Genomic DNA, 27,214 nt, shown 5'->3' with positions numbered 1-27,214 from the left:
ACCCCTTTCCATTGCTGGTGAGCGACCCTAGCACCTTCTGCCTTCAGAAAGAGTGGAAAGTTCACACAAAACCCTGCTCAGCATTCTCCAGAATTTAACCCACACTCCACATGCTGTGTGGTGATCAAAATGTGATTAAAGGAGCATATATTACATGATGTTCAGGTCTAGAGAAATGTTTTAATGGAATAAAGCAAGAGCCATACATTTATTTTATTTTATTTTTTTTATTTTATTTTATTTTATTTTTTATTTTTGGTTTGTATGTAAGCTGCACCTCCTGGTATTTACAACCTCCAATATTGAGTTAGTTAATAGGATCCAGACAATGAACCTGACTACAGGGAAAAGCAAGAGACTGTTTCAGTTTCAGCCAAAGAGAAGAACAGACTCAGGTTGATAAATGGTAAGTATATTAGATGTTAAAAAACATTTCATTTTTAATAATCCTAGGTGTTACTGACAACCCAGGTAAAAAGCAAAGTTCATTTCTTCAAAATATACTTAATCTGACAGTATCCCTTTAATTAAGTAGCAATTTAGATTTTCCTCTCTTCCACATACAAAGCTTTAATGAAACATGAAAGCCACAAAAGAAATTTGCGTGTGTTTCATGGCAAGGCGTGAGGAACGATTTTCTGTTTAAATTCACAGGCAGTAGCTATACAAATAGCATTTAATATTTGTCGGAAGTATTATCTGCCTCTTTCCCTCACAGCATGACATTACTAAGGTAGTAAGTCCATGAGAATACATGATTTCCTGGCTACTGTATTGAATACGCACCTTTAAACAAAGTTAGACTTGGGAATTTACCCATATCTTAAAATGCTAATCTAACACTAATTAAAAGGCCGGTGAGTACGCTTTGATGAATTCCAGCTCGCAGAATATGACAGCTGAATTCCGATGGCACGCGCGGCTGTAGCAGAATTACAATGCCCGAGCCGGGCAAGCCGCGCTCTGCACCAGTGCCGGGTGTAGGGAGGGGAGAGCTGGAGCTTGCCACGGCCCCTTTGGTGCTGCCGTCCTCACGAGGTGTGGCCAGCCACAGCCTTTGTTTCTCCTTTCATAGCTGCTTTCCAGCGAGGCTGAAGGAAAAATTTGGCTGCTTCTTCACCCCACCTTCCCTTCAATAGGTCCCTGCTATTCGCTGTGAAATGTCTTGCTCTTCAGGACAAAGGCCACCAAGGGGAAGGAAAGCCAAATTTCACAAAAGCGGGTCATTTCAAAGGTTTCTTCATCCCCTTAAAACCCACGCATACCTTTTGTTAAAGAAATATAAAGAGATCAGGTAAACATTCTGAAACAAGCCTACGGGTCCAATATCTTCTGCAAATGACTCTCTTGATGGTCTTGTTAGTCTTCCTGTCTTAGAATCAGGACAAAATTCAAATCCAGCTTGCGACACAATTTGGACGTACACCCTATGAACATGCACACGCCTCTGTTAAACTGACTGCAGATCTCTTCAGAGGTACTTCTTGCATGATGATATGGGAGAAGCTAACAATTGTTCTTGTAGTTTTACCTTCGTTCTTCCCACATGAGGAAGGCCAAGATTTAACTAGGGTAAATTTACAAGTTAGGTTTAAAAAAAAAAAAAAAGTGTGGCTTTGGAAGTAGTCTTCTTAGAACTCATTCAAAAAGGATTTGGAAATTGAGGTTTCCATGTACCTTTACTTACCTGACTGCATAAAACTCTGCACCTCTGTCTTACACAGAGCTCCATGTAAATCACAGCAGAATTCACCACGTTTCTTCATCCCTTTGGGCTTTGCTGCCCCTTATGGTTGCTTTCAGAATAATAAACACAAGCAAAGCTGACCACACCATTTGAGAAACCTGAAAGAAAGAAGATGAGGAAAAAAAGAAAAGAAAGAAGATGAGAAGAAGAGGACCACTTACTGTCCTGGGAAAAGAAAGCAGGAACAGTCACCAATACAATAAAAAATGTTTGCCAAAGGAGCCGGGCTGCTTGCTTTGGCCAGACTTGAAGCACCAGGTTCAGAGAGATGTTCTGGAAAAAAAAAATCTTTAAGAAGGAAATTGTCCAGTGGGAGAAGGTGGAAGCAACTATGATCAGATGATGAAAGCCTTTATTCTTCTAGTAACACAGAGCTCTGTCTAGGAGTATTTTGAATCAGAAAGAGCTGAGGGCTTAGTTGCTGGTAAGAGTCCGTGTGTATTCACAGATATACTGCAGCCAGGGGAGGCTCCTGCACAGAGACCTTCATGGGAACAACCACCACCTGCCTGCCTGGGTGAAGTCTCTCCTTTCTCTCTCCTTCAGTAATGACAAGGGAAAGCTGTTCCCCTCTGCAGGATAGGGCACTGTTAAGATCAGATTTCTATGCATTATCTGATCTGAATGCAGTAGCAAACACAGCAAAGAACTTAGCTATAAACAGATAACACAAGCGAGGAGTTAGAAAGGGAAAATGTAATTTCTTTTTTTCCTGATTAGAAAACAGCGGTGAGAACATGATGGCTGCATCCCCCAAACAACTCGGCTATTGCAGAGCTGCAAGGCTGAGCCTGGCAGCACTGGGACGCCCTCTCCGTGCGGTGGTGCCCGCGCTGCCACCCAGCTTAGAGAGGGCCACAGCTGCTGAACTGCGGAGGGAGTAGCTTGAGATTGTACCTGTGAGGTGGAAAACAAGCACTTCTGTCAGCCCAGGTAGGATGTCCCTCCTGAGGATCCTGGCAGCTGAACTTTGCACTTCCTATCTGTAATAAAGTGGATGGGAGAGCATTGGACATCTCACCAGGCACTAACTTTATCACCAAAGCAACCCTCAGGGTAGTTAAAGATTTTATTTTGATTGTTTCTATCAAATTTGTAACATCTAGAGGACACCTTTCCCACGGCTGAGGAAATATCCCAGCCACTGAGGCCCTGGGTATCCTGAGGATGATTGATCCTAATTGTGTCGTGTCAGTTTGTATAAATAATTGCTTCTTTACCAGATCAGAAAGAGAGTGCCTGTACTTATGGGTTAATGCACAAGTACATCCACAGCCTCCCTGAGAGGCAGTGTCAAAGTTTGAGTGGCTTTATATATACCCTCTGGCAAAAACGGAGATTGCAACTGAGCAGTGTCTCTTAAAAGATCAGTGGCATTTTAACAGTGGGCTCTGGGATGGCTCTGCGTGTTTAAAATCTGGCTCGAGGCACTTTTTCCAAGGTTTCACAGTGAAATGGTGCCAGTGCTGGATATTGAACTAATTCTGGGGAATGTCTATCCAGATTTTTGCAAACGAGGCTTAGGGACTCTCAGAAGATTTAATGGAGTGGACACAGCTCTGCACTAATAGAGCTACGCAGATTTGGGATAGGAGCTGGCCGGGTGCTAGCCAGCTTGGACTGTGGGCAGGATGATCTTAGACTGGCTGCAAAAGACCTTGGAAAAATATCCAGAGTCCCAACTCATACCTTTAAACCAATATCAGGCTGCCCTTTCAAGGGGGTGGGGAGGAGAGAGATTTTCCAGATTGTTCTTTTCCCTTTGCGAGGGTGAATCTTATTTTGAGCACAGCTGAATTTCTAGATGAAGAAAATTCATCTCCTCACAAGTTCTGCTTGATCTTACTACCACAAACAGTGCGTACCCCCTTAATATGTTCCTTGACTGCTTCTCCTAGTTCCCCTGCTCTTCGATCACAGATAAATAAACCAAAGACAGCATGATGCCTGTTATCTAAACAGATTCAGGTAGAGCGAGTATCATAGCACAATCACGGTACTTGAAAATTGTATTTTTCTGGAAAGGACTTTTACTAGCCTTCTTGGACCGTGCACAGAGGAAGTCCTAAGTCTGGGGGGAGAAAATAACTCTTAGTAACAGAATGTTTGAACATTCATACAGGATTAATTACTTGTTTTATTTTTTTTCTTTAAGTGATTGTACTGCTAGCAAAAGTGAAAAATAAAGACTCTGATCTATGCCAGGCACTTAGTACATGCAAATACTCCACAAGTTTTTTCCTATCTTGAAGAATTTCAGCACAGACTACAAAGGCAAAGTGGACTGAACTGATCCCCGGAGAAAACATGTGCAACTCCACTTATATGAAAAGACCACTCGCTTCAATAGAGCTGTACCCACTTATCCTCAGGAGGAATTCACACATTTTTTTTCTATTATTAGATGGATGTCCTATTTCTGTTGGAGTGTATGTGATCTAAGCACTTATACTTATTTTTTTTTTTCAAAAGTAGAATTCTATGCTTATATGATGAATTACACTGCTGAGCAGTGCTGTAAATACCAATTGAGGTACATCAACATTTGCAATGCCACTATGCTGAACCTGAAATACTAGGCTGTCCAAAAAAAAAGAAAGAAAAAGAAAAAAAATATCAAACAAAGCTTCTGTTCAGATTTGGTACAGAAAATCTTTAGTCTATGGCATACCACACTTGCAAATCAGCGCCCTAAGGATTATACAGCTCTTGGAATGTCATCAAAATGGATGAATTTCACAACAAATAAATACTGTGGAAAGAATGGTGAATTTCCAGCAATTATTCCCCCAAACCTATTTCAACAAAATTTTGTATCCCAGATGTGATTATGGCACAGTAATTTCTAGTTAACACTTACTTACGACAATAATTGAGTTGAAAATATTCAGTCCGGGGCAAACACAAACTCTTTAAGACCTAATGGTTATGAGCAGTATAAAATAGGGGCTTATGACAGATTACTTGTGAATCACAAAGGTTGCTGCCAGGTTCCTACTGTATAACAGTAAAATGTCAGGTTGCTTGTGGCTGTTATGATTAATGTGAGATCAGGTCTCTGTCAAATTCTCTATCGCCTTGGCCCCCTCTCCTAACATCCTTGGGCATCCCTGGAAGCAAAACAATGTTCATTTACCCTAATACTTGGACGTTTGCGAGCCAGCAGTCCTAACTAGGATTTGTGCACACAGCCAGTATGACCAGAATGAATAACATTTGAATAAGCACCAACAAAATTAAAACTACCCCTCAAGTCATCTTTTGTTCACATCTGTGCAAGCAGTACCCGTTCTCTCCACACCAGAGGGAGCTCAGACATGACAAGCAGAGGTTACGCTACAGCTTTAATGGCAACACTGCATGGCCAGAGGGAGATTCAAAAACCCCTCAGGAGTACAGAAACACCCTCACTGCATTATTCTAGCTGGTGAGCTGATCAGTTCACATTGTCCACGAACTTCCTCCTTCTAAACCAAGCAACCTCTTCTCTACTCAGCATTGAAATACAAGCCAGTATCTGTTCTCCTTAACAAATGCAGGTCCTCATCTCCAGACCAGAATTTGTAAGAAACGCATACTATCACCCTCATTTGTTCCAATGTGACCAGTTTTGGAGTAAAGGTGTTGCTCTTTTGATTGAGGACTGCGGAATACACTAACCAGTGATTTCCCAGAGCCTAGGCTGTAGCTAAACTATGCCACTTTCATGATGAAAGAGTTTGGCAACATATTGCTAGAGCAGGGGCTTTCTGAGGAAACCAGAAAAAAAAGAGAAAATGAATTACATGAAGTAATTCTATACTTCAAATCCATAATCACATGCAACAATGTCATCCAGCACTATCATCTGCTATCAGAATCAATGAAGGCTGATTTCAAGAGGAGCACTGTCAGACTAAAACATGGAGCCCTTGAGTACAGCATGTCTTCAGGTAACATCAGAACAAGAGTGCAAACTTGACTGTTTGCATTTCTTACCAACCAATTTCTACGTTTATTTTTTTATTTCTATACTTTTTTTTTTTTTTTGAGAACAAATTGTTATGTTCCAGGTCTGATTTTAAGCAAAGAAACATAAAACCTCTCAGTTCCACCACACACAGTTCCAAGGAAACTGGAAAGACAAGATTTGATGGTAAAATAAACACGGCTGTAGGCAGATACAAAACAACACAGCCATTTTTAGACAAGAAGGATGACAACTTTTCTTGAATGAAATTAGGGCTTCCACTACCTCTTATGACGCTTAGAACATTCACGTTCAACGTCCCAGTTTCTTGCCCTCTTCGCAGGGCAGATGGCAATGAGGTACCTAATTCCCATTGGCTTTCAAAGAGATTTAGAAACCTACCTCATTTGCTCAAGACTTCAGGTTATTTCCAACTATGACAAACCACACACTAAACAGAGAATAACGTCCATTTGCCACTTTGCTGTCGACTTGCAGGTTGTCCTCGTATAAATTGCTCAACATTTGTATTCCTCTTTTGAGAGCTCCTATTAAAGTTAAAAAACACTAGCAGTAATATATTAAATACTTTTTAAAATGCTTTGAATTTGAACTAGAGGTACGTTATAAATAGGTATCTATCTGAATAAGCAACATTCAGAAGTAACAGGAATAAAACTTGGATTCACGCCATACGATCAATGCCAAATAAAAATCTGCTCTGGTCTTGCTGAGGTCACTCAGCGCTGTACAATTCTCATAAAGTAAATATTTTTGAAAATGGGGAATGCTCTGAGATTAAGCAATACATTACATTTTTTGATCAAATGCCAGAACCCATAGGTGAATAGGAAACAGACATCAGTAATTACAGTTCGTACTCCAGCTATTTCAAAACCCCTTGCTTCAATGAACAAGTATTAACTGGACAGACACTCCTTCACAAATTAGAGGTTGCAAAGGCTTATTACACACCATATTTATCTTTGAAACTTGTCCAACAGAATTAAACTAAAAAATAATGATACAGATTATGGTTGCAGGCAAAAAACTATTAAAACTAACAACTATATATATGTTTTTATCTGTCAAACTGTCCCTGCAGCCACTCTTTGGTTTAGGAGCTCAGGAATGTGGTATTTAGAAATACTGTTAATTGTATTAGCATGCTGTTGTCAAACTTTAAACTGTATTTTCTCCCAGGATTTGATAAACAATTTCTTTCTTAATTGTTCAGGCCTTATAACACAATAGAATTACAAGAACATGAGTCTGGACTACCTCCAGATGGAGCAGAAATAAAAAAGCATGACACCCACGTGAGCGAGCAGCTTATACTGAAGCATCTAACACTGCTTAGAGAAAATGTGGAGCCATTAAGTTGACATTGGCCAAGCCTACTGTAAAACCAAAAGCAATCTAACCACCTCACTCTGTTATAGCACTTGAGCTAATAGTTAGTCAAGAAGCCTTACTGGCAAAGTTGGGCACCTAACACAGCTCTGGTCAGGCCAGGTAGCTCAAGATAACTCAAGATCTCAAGATAAATTGTTCTTTGAACTAGTGTTGCATAATTGCACAAGGACATTCCCCTTTCCAAAGTTAGTTTTGCCCTTGAGAGATGTCTACAAAAAAACTACAAGCTTCATCCCCCCCCCCCCCCCCCCCCCCCCCCCCCATGATGTAGGATTACTCAGCGTATCTTACAAGAATCTCACGGCTGTAGTTTGACTAAATATGAAGCTGTGGTGCGGAAAAGAAGCGGTGCAGAACTCGCTCATGGATTTAGGTTTCCTGAGGCTTCTGAGAGATGGTCAGAACTTTGGCACAGAAGAAAAGTACTCTACAGAAGCCAGGAACGTAACATCTCAGAATCAGATGAGTAATTCAGGAAAACATTTATTAAGGTACAATTATGCATGCATTTATTATGCATTCAGATAATCTCTATACAGCTGCATTAGGCTCCTAGGTTTTCCCTAGTAATTAGTGGCTTTTTTGAACATTGTATAATTCTAGGAATTAAATAACATTAAGTCAGTATTTTAGATATATCAAAATACTTGAAATGGGTTATTTTTATTTCATCACATAAGGAACCCAAAGCAAATATTGGAACCCAAAGCAAACATTTTGCATACTTCCCAAATAATTACATTATTAACAACCTAACATAAAACTAATTAGTCATTTTAAGTGAAATTGAAAAATATTACATGAAGGTTTGTACTGCTGTGACGAATAGCGTGTCACCTTCTCAGACAACAGCTGCTATTTGAGGGTTTGGATTTTTTATAACCCATTTTCAAATTGAACAACCACACTGATCCTTATGATTAGATGAAGATCTTTATTTGATCAACGTATATTAACTGTTACTATTAAGAGTAGTATGAGCAGATGTATAGCATGTTTAATATACAGTACTTTTGTGTTTATATAATGGAATACCACTTATGTTTTCAGCACAAAATTATTAGTATCATTCTGCTTTTCAGGATGTCATAAGCAGAAAGGTCGGCTGTACCTAACACCTATCTGCCAAGTGCTTAAAAAAACTAACAGAAACTATGGGCAGAGTGGCTGTTAAGTTTTGGACAAGAATGTTTTGTACAAACCTACTTTCTTTGGGACTGAGGAAAAATATAGACAATGAGGAAAAATCTGGAGAAACATTCATGGTGTCATCTAGTTTCGTTACAACAATAAGCATGCAACCTACCTTTGCAAACATTTTACTAAGAGATATCACTTCCTTCCATACCAGTTTCTAAAGCTAATGTATTTTGTAAACCATAGTGTGAGATTTATGATGTTCTATTGCAGAAACCTGTTTAGCCCCTGATTTACAGTCCTGGCAATTGTATTCAACTCCATCATCATAACTAATTACAGCTAACTGCAGATTACCATATTGCAAACTCTCATCTTTGTGAAAGAAATATGTTCCACTAAAAAAAAAAAATCAAACATCCTGAGGGCTAATGAACAAAAATGCACTATTCCATGTTAGACTGCAAATCTAGCCTCTTCGAATTCATGCCGTAAAACTTCAAATTACTATTTGTTGGCAAGTTGTTTTAGCCTCAAGTACTTACACAGTAAATCACCATTACGCTAATACCATACCTTTGGCCTGAAACATATTAATCTTGGTTAACAATACCTGACATTTACATTACCAATTCAATTCAGGCATTGTGGTGACTAAACATATATGCAAGAGCTTCAGGGAGAAAAGTTATTAGTTCTGAATGTGTCCTTACTTTTCACTGAGAACAATTTTGTGGAAACATCATCATCAATTCTTGCTATAATTCTTGTAAGCATTCAAATCTTAATTTATCTGTAAAATATTTGAATAAAATCTGTATTTGTCTCTTGGGTGCAGCTAACTGTAAAATATAACAAATCTTAGGTATTTTTGAAGATTTACATGTTTCTATACTTGATCTACTCAAAGAAACTGACTTTAAGAACTTGAGTTCTTGTGAAGGAAAGGGTAACAGGATTTGAAGCATTCTGAAAAACACGGCACCAAGACGTAATGAATAGTACCAGATCCTCCCAGTAGAGGAAGGATGGGCTTTTTCAGCCAACTTCTGTTCGCATTTACAAAGTCCATAAATACATAAATAATAACAGTTTTAAACAGGTAATGTGTTCTTTTCTTTATTCAGCCCCATAACACCACCCTAAACTCTCAAGCAATCATAGAAAAAAGCACTTAATTATGTCTGTATAACATAGGGAAAAACACAGAAAACCTTACACCTCTCCTTATACCCGTTCCATGGGTATATGGCAACTGCAATGAAGCAGAGAACACATTTGGATGAAGTATTTTATTCCATCTTTAGAGAGCTCCCTTCCAGACTCCAAACACATTCTACAATAGATTACCTTAGATTTTTATATTTTGAAGAGAAATGCTGTAACATAGCATAGATAGCATTTGTGCTACATTGTAAGAGTGACATAACAAGATAATGTAATTTAACGGCACTGAAACACAAGGAATTTGATGTGTTAGGGTTTATGTGATTTTTATTTTTTTTTTTTAAATTTTGTGTTTATATTTAAGAAAGTCACCCAGAAAGATTCACGTAAAACCAGGTATTTAACTCCTGATGAAAATACAATGGATTACATGTATCCCATGTTGCTTTTTGTTTCCCATCTTTTCTTAGCTTCAAATCTGAAACAGAGGGAAAAAAAACCATGAGGAATCGTGAACATACATACATCAGGTATTCAACCACATTCTTAGCAATAATGACAACAATCAAAACTTATTTTTAAAACCATAATTAAGACAATGCAATTTAACCATATGGCCAATACATTAATCCTGGTAAAGCATCCTTAGTCTTTCACACTGCTCAGAAGAAAAAAAAGACACAAGGTTAAACTAAACAAATAAGATTAACACAAGCCTAACTAAGGAAACATTCAACTGAGATTGTATTGCATACACTTAGTGCCAACGAAACCACAAATGTTTAATTCCATTCTCAAATGACTTACCCCCAAGCAAGCTTCTTTTTCTTCCGAGCTTCTTGGGCAGCCTCTGCTTCTTGTTTGGCTTTTACAAAGTTGCGGCAAGCGGCGGCTTTGGCAATTTTCACACCAAGCTAAGACATAAAAAAGAACAAAGGAAAACTGAATAGAAGCAAATGGCTCATATGAAATGTAAGCATCACAAATTACTTTGTTTGGTATTGTTTCCCAAAGGTCAATAAATATTTAAAATATCTTTCCAATATTAAGCTGAAGCTGTACTGTAAGATTAGATGGACAAAAATGTCTCTTGGGAAGTATACAAAGTAGTGGGATCCTGTGTCAAGCAATCCTTTTCACCCAATTCCTTAATTTTGAAGGATAAAAGCAAAGGGCACTAACTGTGCCTTTCCCACTATGCCCTTTTAAAGTATATATATAGAGAGATATATACACACACACACATCCCCTCCCTCTCTCAGTTACTAAGACCAGTCTGTGACCTCAACTGCAGTAAAATATCATCAGGTCCTATCAATATGGAAAGCTTCCTGTATACAACTGTCCTTTTGGGTGAACTACCACTACCACGCATTTTCCAGTAGCACCAGTAGCCATGTTTTAATCAGTCTGTCCAAGAAGTAAATGAAACAGTGTCCTTAGAGTCCATCTGGCCTTTAGTCTTCACATTACCAGCTCTTAGATTATTAGTGTGATAATGTGTGCTTTCCAAATAAGGTCCTAATAGGCTATAGGTGAATACTATTTTACTTTTGTAATCTTATTTACACCATGAGAATTAAGTTCATATTAGTGCACGACAAGAGGGAAAAAAGAATAGAGCAGGTGAAAAAAGATGGAAGAAGGTTGATACAAACTATGACCAGATTATTTTCCTTTATCAGCATTCATAACTTGTTCGCTCTAGTTACATTTTGTGATTGCCATCATGACTTGGATGTTATTTGCTGTTAAATTATGAAAGAATTTGATGTCTGAAGTTACCACTTTTCTCCAGGACAAACGAGCAATTCATTTAGCCAGAACTGCTGCAAGCTGTGATGTGAACAAACAGGTTTTCCTTCCATCCAGTCCAAAACCTACAACTAAGATACACTTGGATGTTCGAGATTTCCCCTGAAAGTCATGGAACCACCAAATAAAAGAGGCATGGGAGACCCACGCAAAAGAACCATTATTCACAGTAATATACTTCGATAATCTGCTGCACCTGTACAGGCAATTATTTACTCTGATAAAAGGTTTACTGAAATAAGACGAGAGACAGTACATCTGCATTCTTGAGCTGACATCTACAATTCTCTCACCTAACAACTACCCTGTAGGTAGGTTGATATCCAGATCACTTTTGTTCACACAAAAAAGAAATCTCCCTCATCACTACAAACTATTTACCTTAAGGTCCTTTCAGTATTCATGAAACAAAAAAAAAGAAACTTTCTGCAGGTGAGTTTGAGAGCCTGCATGCCTATCGGGCATTAAACATTACTTTGTGCATTGCTTGAGGCTCTAAGCACTGGCAATACAAACAGTTAATAGGTAAGCATAGGATTTCCCTCCCCCCCCAAAAGGAATTGTGCACAATGACTCATGCTAGCTTTTTTTTTTCCAATCTAGTTTATGCATGTGTTTGTTATGGGGTCATAAATATACACCTATGAAATCATCTAGATGCACAAAATGATGTGAAGTTTCAAAACTTTTCTATTAGCTGTAATTTTCTGAGCATTAACAATATTTATATAATCAGTAATTCGATGTCAACATCTGAACTACCAAATAGCAAGTGAAAGACTAACAAAGGATAACATTCTTTATGTTGTCTTTTGATTTTTAGGTGCAACTCCTTATGTTATTATACTTGCGCTCAAAAAAAGCTCACCTAAAATATTTAGAAAAATGATTACTTGATGAGAAAGGCTCTATATTTTGACCTAATCTGATGAATGAAGTCCATCAGAATCAGCAGAACCATGCCTTCATTATTTCTGAATTTCATTTTACCTCCTAATACACTTGCTAAAAATGAACTCTTACTATGTGATGAATAATGGTCTGTCCCTCAAAATATATTCTATGAATCTACTGAACACTTATACACATACAGATATACACTACTGAGATCTATACAAGTGCTGAGGAAAAAAAATCCTTTGATCTGTATTTCTTGGAAGCCAGAACGAGTTCTTCCATCTTTGAAAAGTACAGAAAATGGGATAATAAGATCCTCTGTAGTGTATGTGGAAGTAAAAGCAAAAGCATTTTGCAGCAATAATGTTACCATGTCCAGGCTACACAGAGCCAAATTTGCAAGACATGAAAACAAATGTTGCATATAAACATAAATATTTCAGTCAGATTAAATGTCTTCTGCTCCCACCCACACCCAGACATACATCTTCAGTGCCCCTCCCAAAAGAAAACCATAAAAGCTTGGTCAATGGGTTTTACATTAAAAAACATTTCAGGTCATCAGATAACTCCCTAAACTACAATGTTAAAAGAAGTAAAAAAGCATGAATAAAAATATATACAACAATTTCCTGTGTAGTCAAAGTATCAGCATTTTCCATATAGAACATCCAATATTTTGCTGCATTTTAATTAAGGTGTCTAAACATTATCACAAAGAACTGCAAATTGGTCAGAGCACGCAGTAAGGAAAATTAAGCTCTAAAGGCTTTTTATCACCATATTTCAGGAACCAAGGGTGTAAAATGTTCTAATTTGGGATATATTAAAAGCCATAAAAGGTCTTTCAAAAAGATTAATGGTACTTTGCTTGGATTTAAGATAAGGGCTTTAGCTGGTTGGAAAAGCAGGGCCCTGGCTAGACCCTTGAGGCATTCATCTTTACAGCCACTTGGAAGATTTGTAAAAGCGTCTGCATAACCTCCAGCAAACGCACTGCGACACTTTTTTTTTCTAAATTCCTTTCAATTTTACAGGTTTAAAGTGTGTAAATCATATTGGGTAGTAAAGCTGATATGATGGTTCATCCCTGTAACACAATATATATATTTTTAAGACAAACTAAATAAAACAACTTAGCTTCTAACAGGGCAAAGACCTTTCCATTTCGAAGTTCACCAATAATCCGTCAAGTATCTTCCTCTAACTGTTTCATGTAGCATAAGTGAGAAATTCCTCATCCATTATTTTTCATAATATTTCTATTCATCTGAAATTGTTACCTTGTAACATTTCTGAAGCTTTGCTTCTTTCTAAATAAATGCCTTGAAACTGTTCGAAAATACCAATTATCATACTTTAACTTTTTTGTGGAATAACAGGTCTCTATGAAAAATATTTATGCCTTTCTCTTTTGTTCTTTAATTAAATGAAAACAGATGTTTTCTGAAGTAAAGCGGAACCATTACTGGAGTACTTAAAGTGTTAAGGTCTTTAATTTTTATATCAGTTTGGTCTACAATTCCTGATTGTCTTTACTCAAGCTCAACATTAATGTCAAGCAAGTTACCTAGGAGACGAAAGAGATCAAAGAGACAAAAAACCCTCAAATGTCTGATTAATCAAGCCTGCAAACAGCTTATTTCTTTTAGCCTGCATGCAAGTATGAAAATGAGATTCTGGGAGCCGTACATTGTGCAGATTTGTTCATTCTTATCAGAACAAAGCCAGCGGCAGCTTATTTCATGGATCATTGGCACTGTCATCAGTGCTACACAGAACGGGTGACAGCTCCTCATTTTGAGGCTTGAACAAAATTAGCAAAAAGTCGGCACAAATTAGCCTCTCATCTTTTTAGTAATATGACATTATTCATTTACTTTTTATCCAATTTTTAATTTTTTCCTTGTCAGCTATCCCTTTCTAGTGTTTCTTGCACAGCATCATAAAACACTTTTAAAACAAGCAAAGAAATGGATGAAGTTGAAATAATACGGAAAGTTCAGGCAGAAGAGTAAACATTTTTGTCAAGTTGCACCAGCACCTAACTTTCAGAAAACTTCCTTAAAAAAAACCAAGACATTTAACATCAAGTACTACACTGTAAATATATTTCATTCAAATAACACCACGCGATATAAACGCTGAATGAGCGAGCCAGCAGATTCAAGAACTGCTCAGAAATATTTAGGTATGATACACAAAATGCTAAACCCACAGAAGCTGTAACAAAACATCTGTATTCAAACAGGTCCTGAAATATCCTATGATCATAGGAGAGAAGCCAAACAGCCTTTTAATACAGTGTTACAGTTTCTCATCAAATATGAATCTAGCTATTTCAGGCTTGCCTTTAGCAATGATTTTCTCCTTTTATGTTATGGAATGTTATCCATTGCTGACGTATATAAAATATATAAAGCAAACAAGAATACCGAGTGAATTTTGCAGTGAAAATTGTCCCCTTTCAATGATGTGCTCAACTTCCACTGTAAAATACTCTGTAATACCTTTGTTGTATTTTTATGCTGTGTATTACAACATCAAATTATATTTGGATGACACAGTAATGGAGCAAGGACAGAACACTGTTATACCATTAAGCTCTTCTCTAGATTTAAACATTTAAATGCTAGTAACTTCTTCCATTCATGAGAAAACACAGCATTAAAAAATTAACCATAAGCTGTTAGATGCTTTACACAGCCCCCTTATAAGAAAGGCAGTTTTAAAAAAAGAACTGTAGTACTGTTTTCAGCAATTTCTTTATCTCTGTTCTTCTAAGTAAGAAAGCTTATTAACAAGCTTTGAACTTAAAATCACATTTACAATAATGTGCCATCAACAGTTTTATAAGCTAATTAGAAAAAAAGATTAATTAATGACTGGCTGCTAATAAAATGGCAATCATGAAGAAAGAAACCAAGGGTGCTAAGCTTCAACTACCACCAATTAAGAGCTAATTACAAACAAATTATATATGTGTTTTGCTGTGGGCTTTAATTTACTAAAATGGTTTTAATTAAAAGAGAAAACATGCTGATTAATTGAACTGCAGAAAAAATCTACAGTATAAACTGTGCTTTGTCTGTCTCTTTAATTAGACTTGTAACATCTGAAATCTTTTTTTAAGGTTTGTTAAGGAAAAGATATACATAATTAAGGGAGCAGAAGAATGTAATTCTAGGTGATAACCCTGCCATGTTCCAAAGGTTAAAAGAAAACAACCTCAATGAAGAGAGGTATTTGGAAGCACCTCTGCTAAGTGTTAGAAATAAAATCCTTCACAGATAAAAAATAAATTCTCCCCCTCCCGCCCCCCCCCCCAAGTCCTTCAACTGGCAAGACTTCCAAGTTAATTGGTGCTTGGTCATATTCTGCATAAAGCTGTATCAATCTCTTCAGGTACCTAAAAGTACCATGATATACTGTGAAGGCTGCACAGAATTTAGAAATGGAACTATGATACCAAAGGAGGAGCAGCCAACTCATCCAGCCCTAGAACCTGTTTGAAACAGCTCTGTGTACAACCTTGTGATCGTCCATATCCTACCCAGACTTTCAATACGACAGCAACAGCTTACAGAATCTGTCTTGATGGTTTTGACATACAACCTTGCTCGTGCACGTCCCATTCTAAATGATATGGCTAGAAGTTACTACAAACCACGGTAATTTGAACACTAGAAAATGGTGAAAATTGATCAACACAAATTTTGAAGACAACAGCAAAACCGATTTTGCTGTAACATGAGAATGATGTGCCAGTGAATAGCTAATTAATTTGGTCAATTATGATATAGATCTTTCATTTAAACTTGACTACAGTACCATACTTTCCTTGTAAATTGAAGCATTTAAAAAAAAAAAACTTTCGCCGAAACGCCAGAAGCCACAAGCTAAGTACATAGGAACAGTGCTGTCTAAAAGCCTGCACTATTTAGAGATTGACAACTACTTCAGCAATTCAACATGCTAAATTACAAAATGTTTCTAAAGTTCGTTTTGACAGGTAAATCTAACGTGGTCAAGATTATTTTATGGTGTTCAAGTTACAGTCCCCAGGCTAACATGCTCTTAGACAATATGGCACCTACCTACCAGGCAGTAACACAAAAAACCACAAGCCAAATGCAAACTCTGAGGTTTAGACAGATTAGTTCTCAGAATATCAAAGCCATAAGAAATCTGCATGCTGCTTCTTGAGACCCTGCACAACAATCTGAGTCAAAAAAGCGCAAATAAAAAATCCTTCTTTGGGGAAAAAAAGCCTGGAAAATATTTTCAGGTCTATAGGTTGGGGATATAGGGCAAATGTTTGAGAGTTATTTGGTTGAACAAGGAACAGAACTTTATAAGGTATCACTCCAAAGTGAATTCTATTTACAGGAAGGTAAAATTACCAGGCATCTCCAGATACTGTCTTTACTCAAAAGGATAAACACCTCACACTACAAAGCCACTGTGCTCTAACTACTCAACTTTCATTCTTAAAAAAAATCTGGACAAAGTCCCACAAACACAGTAAGAACAATTCAAGTACAATTGAAGATATTATTCCAAAAAGCTTTTTTGAAAGTGCTAGAAAAGTCCACATAAGTGTCTGTTCCCACCTACATGCACCTTCAAGTACTTGCTACCACTGAATCTCAGCTAGCCTACCCTAAAGTATTCCCAAGAAAGCCATTTTTATTGTAATTCAGCTAAGCGTACACAAGCTTCAACGTCACTACAAATTTCATTCTAAAAGGTTCAGGATTTTTGGGCAACTCCTATATTACTACTACCATTTTTCTTGATCTCTCTCAAATTGAGCAAGTTGTAATTAAACACAGTGTTCAAACCAGAGCTTTAGGTATGCCATTCCCCATTTAAAAAGCAGAACGCCCTGGCTTGTTACAATATAAAAAAAGATAATAGCAACCAGGTTATAATAATGAACCTTAATTGTGTGTTGTCACACATACTGCGCTGAATTGCTAGTTATTTAATACTAATAGTGTTATGATATAGGTATTACAGGAAGAACTTCCACTCTAGCAGGATGTTTAAAAACCCACAGTGCATTATGACTAAGCAGTACAACCTACCTGCATTACGTGAATGCTCAACAAAAATCCATCAAAGGAACGCTGATCTTACGTGCTGTAACTGCACCACAGCACAGAAACGCTCAAACTAGACCAGGTTCTAGAAGCAGTCTAGTCAAAGAGGCAGGGAGTTACTGACAGACCAAGTTATTCTGCACAGCGTAAATGCAGACATACCCCATGTTCTTTCAGGAATAATTTCACTCACAAATAACGCAATCAAGAATTTCAGGACCGCCACAACTCCTTCGCAAAGCAGAACACCTCACAAGAGGACATACTGTGGGGATGGCCCAGGGTCCTATAGTTAAAAGATATCTGCTAGCTTGATAACATCCAAACTAACGGGGGTCACTTTTGTAGTCTACAAACCGGGCTGACAACAAGAGACAAGGGGTAATACTTTGCAGTGAGGTTAGCCACGGGATTAGACTATCATAGATGTACAATTCTTTTTTAATAGATGTGCGTTAGCCCTGCTCCGGCAATTACATTTTTAGCCACACTCCAAAGCTCCATACAAATCCACGTGTCACCAGTAAACACAGAGCCTTGTGCACAACATAGATGAGTTGTAACTTCTAGCCTCCCACAGCTGAAAACCTTGAGCACTACGAATGAAGACACTTTGTTTTGAAGTCAGCATTTGGGTGTATTTGACAAAGTAGAAGAAAGCAACAAATAGCACATAGCCCAAAGCCTCATTTACATCAGTACAGTAACATCTTCCTTAAGGAACCTGCAACTACCACCAAATGGAAACCAAAACATCTAAAGTCTTGTAACAATATCATTCAGGTTTTAAGGATATACATTTCAGTGATTCACTCACAGCTGCTAGATTATGCACATTGCCCAAATCACCACTGATTTTAAGGGAATCTGATTTAAAAAAAAAACTCTTCTCACCATGTCATAATGATAGTGTATTGACAGCATCTTTTTGGCATTCCTTTGCTTTTCAGGACGTGCTTCTCCTGCCCATTCTCAGTCATCTGTTTATTTTTGGCTTCATTTTTCTAAATACTGAAGCTGCCCTATCAGTTTCACAGGCTTATAAATGTTATACATCAAAAATTAGTTTCACTTATTAAGGCAGGAAACGGCTTTAAGAACTCTGGGATCTGTGCCTCAAAGCAAAAGCTTTATCAGCAGGTTCCAGTCACTGCTTCTTGCAAAAGAAAATGGTGCCGATTAAAAACCCATACACCTGATTTCAAAAAGAACACCTACTCACTGAACATTTTCTCACATGGCTACAAGGGGGGCTGTACCCCAAACGGAAGGCAGCTATTTCTCACATACATACCCATAACCCCGCAACATTGCTCAAGAAAAATGGAAGCCATACATAAAAAGATGAGGTTGAGATAAAAGAACAATAATTCATCCACTCATTGCTCTAGACTTCAGAAGTGTTGTACTTCAATACAGTCATCGTACTGTTCCATGCCTGACTTGCCCAGTGTTGTGTTGCACTTGGAAGTTAGAAACACAAATAACCACATACACTAAAAATTAACTAAACTCAGTTCTTAAAAGTATTTCATAAAATGACTTTTAAATGTTGTATTTCTCTAAATTGCAAAGAGAGGAGGAAAGTTGTGATTGAATCAATACTGCACAATATGAAGACATTTTATTAATTGTTCTTGTGCACAAAACAATGATGTTTTAATCAGCCTCTCCCATAATTGAATCCTTTTCTATAGCTCTTCACTGAATCAGAATTAGCCACTGTTAGAAGGATCTCCTTCAAATAAGAAGTACTTTAAAAGATCCACTAAACAATATAAAATACAGGCTCTTAAGATCACACAGAAAAATAAAATCTTGCAGCAGGCTACATAGCACATCTTTAAACCAGCAGAGAACCCCAGTGAATTCACTGAGTTTCTGCCTTCACAGAACTCCTCATGAGATCAAGTCAGAGTCATTTGAGTTTTCCTTCTTCCAGCATGCTATTTATTCAGATAAACCCACTTAACCAAAACCAAGTCAAGGCTGTGAATACTAATAACGCTTCAAGCATTTTGTTTTCAGAATTACAACATGCTAATATTTGAAAGTCAACAATTTGGAGTTAATGTTCCACAAATAATATTATATTGCTGTAGCACCTGGGATATGCTAGATGTTGTACAATCCCATGGCTACCAAAATCAGATAATAGTTTATCATAAATATTACAAAACCTTAAAACTTCTTACATTAATTTGTTTTTATAGTCAAACAACTTGCACTAGAACCTCAGTATGTTTTATTGATTATGATACTCTACCCACTTCAGAGTAGATGGAATAATGACATTTGTGAAGGAGAACAGCAAGAGTGTTTAATGCTGTACACAAAAGGTAATATAACAGCATCACCATGAGAAGGCGGCTGGGCTTAATGGGAACATTAGGCTATGTTTTATCACTGTCAGTAGCTGTTACCTTTGTGAAGTTCTGTGATCACAAGTAAAAAAGGCTGAGTTTAGTAATTAAAAACTGCCCTGAGTGACTAGGCATAGGAGTTTCTAACGAATGTATAAGAACATGCACAGAGGAAGTTAGTTTTCCCTAACCGTATTTATGGAAACTGAAGAACTGTATTTCTCATTTCAAAAGCCATCTCTTTTTTAAAGTCATCAAAATATTGTATTATATGGCATTAAAACAAATTTAAACCTGTAATTTTACATTAAAGATTAACTGAAACACCAAGTATTTCCATGATAATGAGAAGCATTCAGAATGCCTTTTTTAAATGCTTTTCTAATACCTTTGAATTTTGCAGGTATATGCAGTGAGCACAAAATTACTTCTGCGAACATAGAACAGTGCGCAAGGTAGATGAAAATGTAAAACCCTTGTTGAAATTATATAAATCAGATGATTTAAAGGATAGCTCTTCCACTCATCTCAAATAGCATTAGATTTAGGATGTTTTTTCTAAACTAGCTTCAAAACTATTCCAACTGTATCTCCTCATTTTTCTTCCTTCACACTTTCTCCCCTATGCACATGTTGCAGTGGGCACAAGAGCCTACATGAATTTCAGTGACATACTTCTGTTGCTGCCACCTACACAGCAATAGCACTGTTTCCCTTAGAAATATCCATTCCCAGAGGTTTGTGATTCTTTAGCAGGTTAAGTATTCACACAGCACTACACACAAGTTTAAAGGATCCATTTTTTTGCAGCAAGTAGACAAAAAAACATCATAAAATTACTCAAATACATCAACTAACAATACAGCCTCTTCAGGAAAATGGCATTTCTCTCACATGGATTTATTTGGAGATATGCATTTATACTCAAAAATTTTAGCTTTTGATGAAAAAATATCCTTTCATTCTATAAACATAATTCTAAAGCTACAGAAAGATGTTTAGCATTCATTTGCTCCCATTCTTCTTTAGAATTCTTCCTGCCATCAACACCTGAAGACATGAAGACACAGGAATTAAAAAAAAAAAGGGCTGACCATCATCATCAGCTTAGGTAAATCTGTCCTTATTTGGATAGATCACGCTCTAAACTTCCTCAATCTCTTATCTTTTGCAAGGCTTCCCAAGCTTTTTGAGGCAATGCAGAGAAAAATCTGATGCACTAGGAACTGACAGGAAGGGAACATCCTATCCCTATTTTCTGGGCTTGCAATGTGCAGAAAAATCAAAAGCTCAATACAGGTTGCTAGTTAGTGACAACTCTGACTCGCAGAGTCTTTATCAAGGCTTCAAGGTAAGGTTACTTGGGAACATTCACAGTTGTATTTTCAATTCTTATACATAGCTACAGTTGGCCAACCATTACTGGGTCAGCAGCAAAATACCTCAATCGTTGAAAAAAACCTGGTTAGGAAAATATGCCCCAAGCAACATTCAATGCTATTTTAGTTACAACTTAAAAAAAAAAACAACACAGATGTACTGATTTTTTCCTAAAAGCTTTTGTTAGTAGTCCACTTACCTCACGAATGGCTAATCTATCACTCAGCTCCTCAGCTTTATCAATGTCACCTTCAGCCACGGACTTCTCTATGCTAAGTTCAAGGCCAGACTAGAAAAAGAGAAGTAAATATCTTTAGGGGAAATAAACAGAAATAATATGTCTAAAAGGGAGGATCTTCTTTTTAAAAATATTTTAATAAAATTCTTCATTTTAAGACAGTACATAAACCTGTAATTTCTACGTAACACAAATCACTTTGTCTATGTATTGTAATGGACAGCATAATTAAGAATTCACCGAAAGGCTGCCTGAGCACAAATCATTGCATTAGTTCCATCTTATGTGCAGGATAATACTGCGGGTTAAAAAAATTACACAGACTAGTTTATGCCTGTCACAATAAAATTCATCTGAAGATCTGGCTTATCTCTTCCATCCCTGGAGCTTTCTAAACAAAATGTGCAATATATGTGTCAGGTAACATGAAGAATGGCAATTACCACTGTATCGTTACAGTTCTAAGATCTTATCTTTAACCAAAAACTGAGTTCTGGCATTGTGCCACTCCACAATACTAACACATTCAGAATTCTAACTATCCTATGGAAAACCGAGAAAATACTTCAAAATTCAACCTTTATGATCAAAACAACTCATCAAATGACTTTTACATATAAAGCAACAATAAAACATTTAACAGAAACTATAACTGGAAACTTCAGAATTTCATAGAAGATCATTCATTCATCACAGCACACAGTTTGTAGCCTCACTAGAGGTAAATAGTAATGATGCTACAGAAAACACTTCCAATGGTTTCAAAACATATACTTTTTTTAAGAAAATAGAAAAAAACAATTCTTGAGAAACAGGGATCTGCAAACACCACACTTAATTATTCATGTGGAAGTTAAGGGAGTGTACAGCTGAAAGTTGCAGTGATACCTAACTGTTAGATGCCTTTTCTGAAATTAACGAGACATTGCACTAGCGATTAAGTCTCTTGACTTACACGGACAGCAGCTTCCTGTTAACTTTTTAGGCCTTACTCTAGAGCTAGCCTGAACAGCTTAATGACAAGCAAACACCCACTAAAAGTGAGAGCTCAGACAGAAGCTACCAATGTCGGTGTCAAGGCAGACATTTACATTATGCAAATGAAAAACTACAGAAGAAACTCAAGATATAATACATCTGTAACTTGTCTGTTATATTGTAGCAGTTACTTCAAATATGATTAGCTTTACAGTAATATTTACGAACAGGATGTTATAAATCCATTGAAACTGTACGGCAGATTCAGTTTCTTAATTCCAAGAGCTACTGGTTTCAACTAAAGGGCTGACTTGACACATTTTGGAGTTAAAGCATGATTTTAAAAAAAAAGTTACTATAATCAAATAACGTATATCAAGTCTCTTGCCTCTCATAAACAATAGAATACAAAACCAAACAGGAAAATAGACCTGAATATTGTCCCAAAAGAATGCACAGTAACCTCTTGATCAAAGTAGAATTTATGTGAAACCTAGGACAAAATTCACAAAATTATTCTTCCTTACAGTGACTTGGTCATTTGCCTACTTTCAATTAGATTCAGTTTTGTTTTTATCTCAGTTAACACTGACTTTTTTTTTTCTACCAAGTAGAAGAGGACATTTCTTTTGTTAACAATAATTACCTTTTGTGGAGCCCTGCTATCCACAGGTGATTCAAATCTATCATTGATTCCAAAATACTGTGTAAGTTCTTTCCACTGGTCTTCACAGGCCAACTGTTGAACACTAAAACCCCCAAAAATAAACATAAATATAACCAGTTTGTTTCCCACAACTTGTAATGCTCTTTTCAAAACTAAAAGAAATTTTTCTATTGGGCAGACATGCCTTTTTCACACACTGACAGTTTTTAATGCAAGTGAAATTACTCTTTTCCCTCTGTAATTGCAATGTCACAATCTTGAAAGCAAGCTTGTACGCAATTTTATGCCAAACACTATCAAGAATAACAATAAGTTCATTGTAAGTTGCATTAAATAACCAATTGTGTTGTTTTTAAATCGAGCAATAAACTCAATTGGAATCAAACTGAGCCTGTGTGACAGAGACACCAAGCAACTTCAGCAGATATTTTCCATGACACTCAGAGCTAGCATTTGGCTATGTACGTGGTCAAGCTTTTACCAGTTTTGCCTGATATTAAAAACAGACCTCAGATAATCACATTGACCTGGTTATACCTCTTAGTCACTTCGTTAGAGTTCTTTTTCAGTTTTTCTAGAAAAGAAAAAGAAACCCAGGATTACACAGTAATACCCTATGGCACCCAACAAAGTTAACAGATTACTAATAGGTCACGTTTCCTTTACAAGATCAACACACTAGGATCTATTCCCAATGATCACGTGGATTTAAATCACTCTGCTGCCAGGCTTTCATATGAGGAACCTCCTACAACATTTCTGCAGAGCTCTAATCAGAGTACAAAGAATAATTTTATAAAATTACTGAAATGTGCCTAGCCATTTTAAGCCAGTACTGACTGAATGAGTTCTACCTCCTTTTTGAGGAAATAAACATATTACCTGAACTTTAAGTAGCATTGTACAACCTAGTCTTAGAAGGGAAGCATAGCAGCCAGAGAAATAAAGTCCCAGATAACACAAGACATCTATTCAGGCATTCTGTTCTTGGCAAAAATAAAAATGCACTTCCAGTGTACTTGGATAGTAATTCCATTTTGAAAGAAATAATTCTGGGATTATATAAAACACCTTTTCTGCCACGCTTTCTTTTTCGGCCATTGCTTTCCTGACTTGCTTGCATTTTCATTTCACGGTTTTTCTTCTGAAGCTCCAAAAATTTCTACAAGGGTAAGAAAAGGCAAGAATCAGCATTTTTTTTTTTTTAAATTTTCTTTCCCTATTTTTTTTTTAAAGTTAAATAATTTGCTGAGAAATGCTGTCCCAATATTTCATTTACCCATAGTAGCTTCCTGTATCCATTACACTAAAATGTATGTACTGAGAGTATTCAACTCTGATAGTGTTAAACTGTAATTGCCTCTAGTATTTTTATCACTTCTATTTCCCATGGAACATGATACTGAATACACTTATGATGGTTGCGTGCTCTTGAGCTATTCAATGTTTTGTTATCACATAAATGGTAGTTTAGAAGTTAAGGATTCTAAACAGCACAGTCCTTGCACATCAGACTAGCTACACAGTAGGATGGAGGGCAGCAGCTAGTTTTTTCCAATTTTTATTTTGATTCAAAAGCCCGAAACACAGACTGCTTTGTTTATATTTAATCTTTTCAGTCTTTACATGCCATGGGAATATAAAGATAGGGTATAATCAACTAGGAGTCTTAACGCTTGCACCTAGCCCCTACAGAAAGCAGAAGGGTACAGTTCTACTTCACAGGTACAAACCACCAGCACAGCAACAAACATGCGTAGATATAATTCCTTACTAACACAAAAAACGAAGCTCTGAGCCCATACACTACCACAAGTCTTTGTATAACTGCATGGCTACACAAACATTCCCCTGCTATGCATTTAATCACCACTGCACTAGGAAACAAAAGTTACATTAAACTCCTAACTAAATTCCTGTCCACCCTACTTGAGAAAATTTAAGGTATAGTAAGGTGACTGCACTTTGATTGTATTTTGTTTCTTTCGGCATACTACCTAAAATACCCAAATTGAAGTTATTTTAATTTAAGAAGTAGCCATTCAACTTGTAACATGGTTCCAAACATCCAGAGCATACTCAGATACCCACATTCCACATATCTAAAGAAATTCCAGGAGGGCGCATTTCAGATGTGTTTTCTCCATCTGTCACAGATGTGTCAGAAGTCACAGATGTCAGAAGTGATTCACTGGTGGCACTGCTTTCAGGTCCATTCTCCTGCAATTCAGAAAGCTGAACTCTTTCAGTATCTTCATTTGCATCTTCCTTTGAAGGGGAACAACGCGATTCATCTCCATCGTCCGAACTCAAGTCCACATCGCTTTCGTTCAGTCCTGGGGGCAAGAGCCCGCTCCACATCTTCCAGTTTAAACGGGGCCACTCCAAGTCATCGCAAAGACGCAAAGAGCCACACAAGCAGATCTGTTTTGAGATAAATCCATAATTAGCTTACATAAGAATCAGAAACAGCAGAACACGTCATCAGAAACATTTTAATTTCTCTTGAGAAAAGTAACTACCATCAGGTGTTTTAGAGAAGCTCATTAGAAAGCTAATACTCGCTATTTGAGAGAGGAGTCACGTACAGGACTTAAGCACACAGATTAACGCTATTACGACCATAACGCTATTAGTTTTTCCCCTCCCTCACTCCTGAAAGCCTTCGCACTGGGGCTTTGTTTACAGCAGCTTCCACAGCAGCAACACCGGCAGCCCGCCGGGGCGCACACGCAGCCCTTCTCCACGCCACCTCCTCCCGGTGGCCGCGTCCCCTCGCCCCGGGCCGGGCCGGGCCGGGCCATGCCCCCCCCGGCCGCTTCCCCTCACGGCCGTCCCCCAGTCCCGGCAGCCGCCAGCGGCCGTGTTTACCTGGCCGCCATCTTAGCACCTTCGCAACACCCCGCCCGCCGATTGGGCCCTGCCCCTCAGCCAATCAACGGCAGCTTTGCTGCCCCGGGCCCGGCCTCGCTGGTCTCCACGACAACCGGGCGGGTGCGCGGGCCCCGGGCCTGGAACGGGGCGAGTTCGCTTCACCTACAGAGCCCTGGGGCGGTCCCGATGTCCCCAAACGTGCGGTTCGGGTGCCTCTGCCAGAATGAACAGCAGTGCTTGCACGGAAAGCGGATTGTTCCAGCAATCCTAGCTGTGACGGAAGTGTAGAATCTGTTCAACCACTAAGCCTTGGAATAGAGTCACAGAACCACAGAATCATTAGGGTTGTAAAAGCCCTCCAAGATCACCTGGTCCAACCACCCCCTACCACCAATGTCACCACTGAACCATGTCCCCAAGCACCACGTCCAACCTCTCCTTGAACACCCCCAGGGACGGTGACGCCGCCACCTCCCTGGGCACCCCGTCCCAACGCCTGACTGCTCTTTCTGACAAATGTCTCCTCATTTCCAACCTGGACCTCCCCTAGCGCAACTTGAGGCCATTCCCTCTGGTCCTATCACAACACCCAAGTGGGGGTACCATGGGACATAGTGATGAGGGTCCACAACCTTATTCTTCAAAGATGGAAAAATCCTTTCAAAGTTCCCCCTAATGTCTTGTAGGAAGGTGGTAAAGAGAAAACCTCTAACAACCCAGTCCTTCAGAGCTCAAGTTTTCCTTAAACTGCACCAAGAACCTGGAAAAGACACCTGTCCTCTCAGAAACCAGCCTGGAACTATGAACGAAGTAACACTGTATGAAGTGTTTCAAAGGCAAATACTAACTCTGGAGAGCGTTCAGTACAGTACTTCGTTATTTGGAAGATACTCTTCTTTGTCCTCTCAGCCTACATAGGTGAGACAGATGAAATAGGTATTTAGGAGCAGCCTGAATATGATTCAGCAAGAAATCTCACATACAAGGAGCAACAGGAAAGGTGACACAGAGAAATTGCAGGAAAAAGATGGAAAGATGTGATGGAGATGAAGGGTTCGCTGGCACTCAAATGTGTCTGAAAGAGAGGACGGTTCACAACTGAAATAATCCACAGGAAGATGCATTTGGGGAGTGACGTTTTGACAGGTTGAAAAGTAACTCTCAGTATCATGCCCTCTGAGAAAGAAATTGCTGACACCAAATCAAGACATGGCCAAGTTGTGGACAAACATTCAGCCATGGGGGGAACGAAGAACGGGCAAGAGTTCAAGTGCTATGAAAGATAAAGATGGACAATAGAGACTATGGCTTTGAGCAGAGATTTCTTGTGTAGAGTAGCTTCTGGGAATGGCTGTGAATGGAAAAATAAACACCTTTCTTATAAAACAGATCTTCTGATTCATTTCCTTTCTATGCCATAATTTTATGTCCTCAGTTTCATTTCTGAAATCAATTAATTCCGTAAGTAATCACTTTTTCAT

The 27,214-nt window shown here is 38.0% G+C and overlaps 1 protein-coding gene and 1 long non-coding RNA gene across 4 annotated transcripts; both read right to left on the bottom strand.

Annotated features, from left to right (window-relative positions):
- Nucleotides 1-231: 231 nt before the first annotated feature.
- Nucleotides 232-7,335, bottom strand: LOC125182156 (uncharacterized). Its single transcript, XR_010832864.1, has 3 exons — nucleotides 2,645-7,335; nucleotides 1,688-1,845; nucleotides 232-1,265 (listed from the first exon to the last, which is right to left on the bottom strand). It is a non-coding gene; the product is annotated as an uncharacterized lncRNA (long non-coding RNA).
- Nucleotides 7,336-8,032: 697 nt separating this feature from the next.
- Nucleotides 8,033-25,881, bottom strand: FAM204A (family with sequence similarity 204 member A). Of its 3 annotated transcripts, XR_010832766.1 has the most exons (9): nucleotides 25,382-25,404; nucleotides 24,951-25,283; nucleotides 23,931-24,021; nucleotides 23,397-23,433; nucleotides 22,839-22,941; nucleotides 22,624-22,685; nucleotides 21,176-21,265; nucleotides 10,224-10,330; nucleotides 8,033-9,894 (listed from the first exon to the last, which is right to left on the bottom strand). XR_010832766.1 is itself a non-coding variant. In XM_013195613.3 (8 exons), exons 2-8 carry the CDS (start codon nucleotides 25,218-25,220, stop codon nucleotides 9,843-9,845), a joined length of 750 nt encoding a protein of 249 aa, XP_013051067.1. In that variant the 5' UTR covers nucleotides 25,221-25,283; nucleotides 25,731-25,881; the 3' UTR covers nucleotides 8,033-9,842. The 3 variants fall into 3 exon arrangements, 2 of the variants coding, with proteins under 2 accessions (XP_013051067.1, XP_013051068.3); XM_013195613.3 differs by lacking the exons at nucleotides 22,624-22,685; nucleotides 25,382-25,404 and adding an exon at nucleotides 25,731-25,881; XM_013195614.3 differs by lacking the exons at nucleotides 22,624-22,685; nucleotides 25,382-25,404 and adding an exon at nucleotides 25,513-25,534.
- Nucleotides 25,882-27,214: the final 1,333 nt, after the last annotated feature.

The sequence above is a fragment of the Anser cygnoides genome, chromosome 7 (genome assembly GCF_040182565.1).
Source record: "Anser cygnoides isolate HZ-2024a breed goose chromosome 7, Taihu_goose_T2T_genome, whole genome shotgun sequence".
NCBI lineage: Eukaryota > Metazoa > Chordata > Aves > Anseriformes > Anatidae > Anser > Anser cygnoides.
This window is presented reverse-complemented; position numbering and strand designations above follow the sequence as displayed.

Coding starts and splice junctions, on each gene's coding strand:
- FAM204A (XM_013195613.3), bottom strand. CDS start 25,220: ATGTGGAGCGGGCTCTTGCCCCCAGGACTGAACGAAAGCGATGTGGAC. Junction 22,942..23,396: donor TCTAACGAAGTGACTAAGAG/GTATAACCAGGT, acceptor TGGGGGTTTTAG/TGTTCAACAGTTGGCCTGTG. Junction 21,266..22,838: donor ATAGCAGGGCTCCACAAAAG/GTAATTATTGTT, acceptor CTCTTTTTCTAG/TCTGGCCTTGAACTTAGCAT.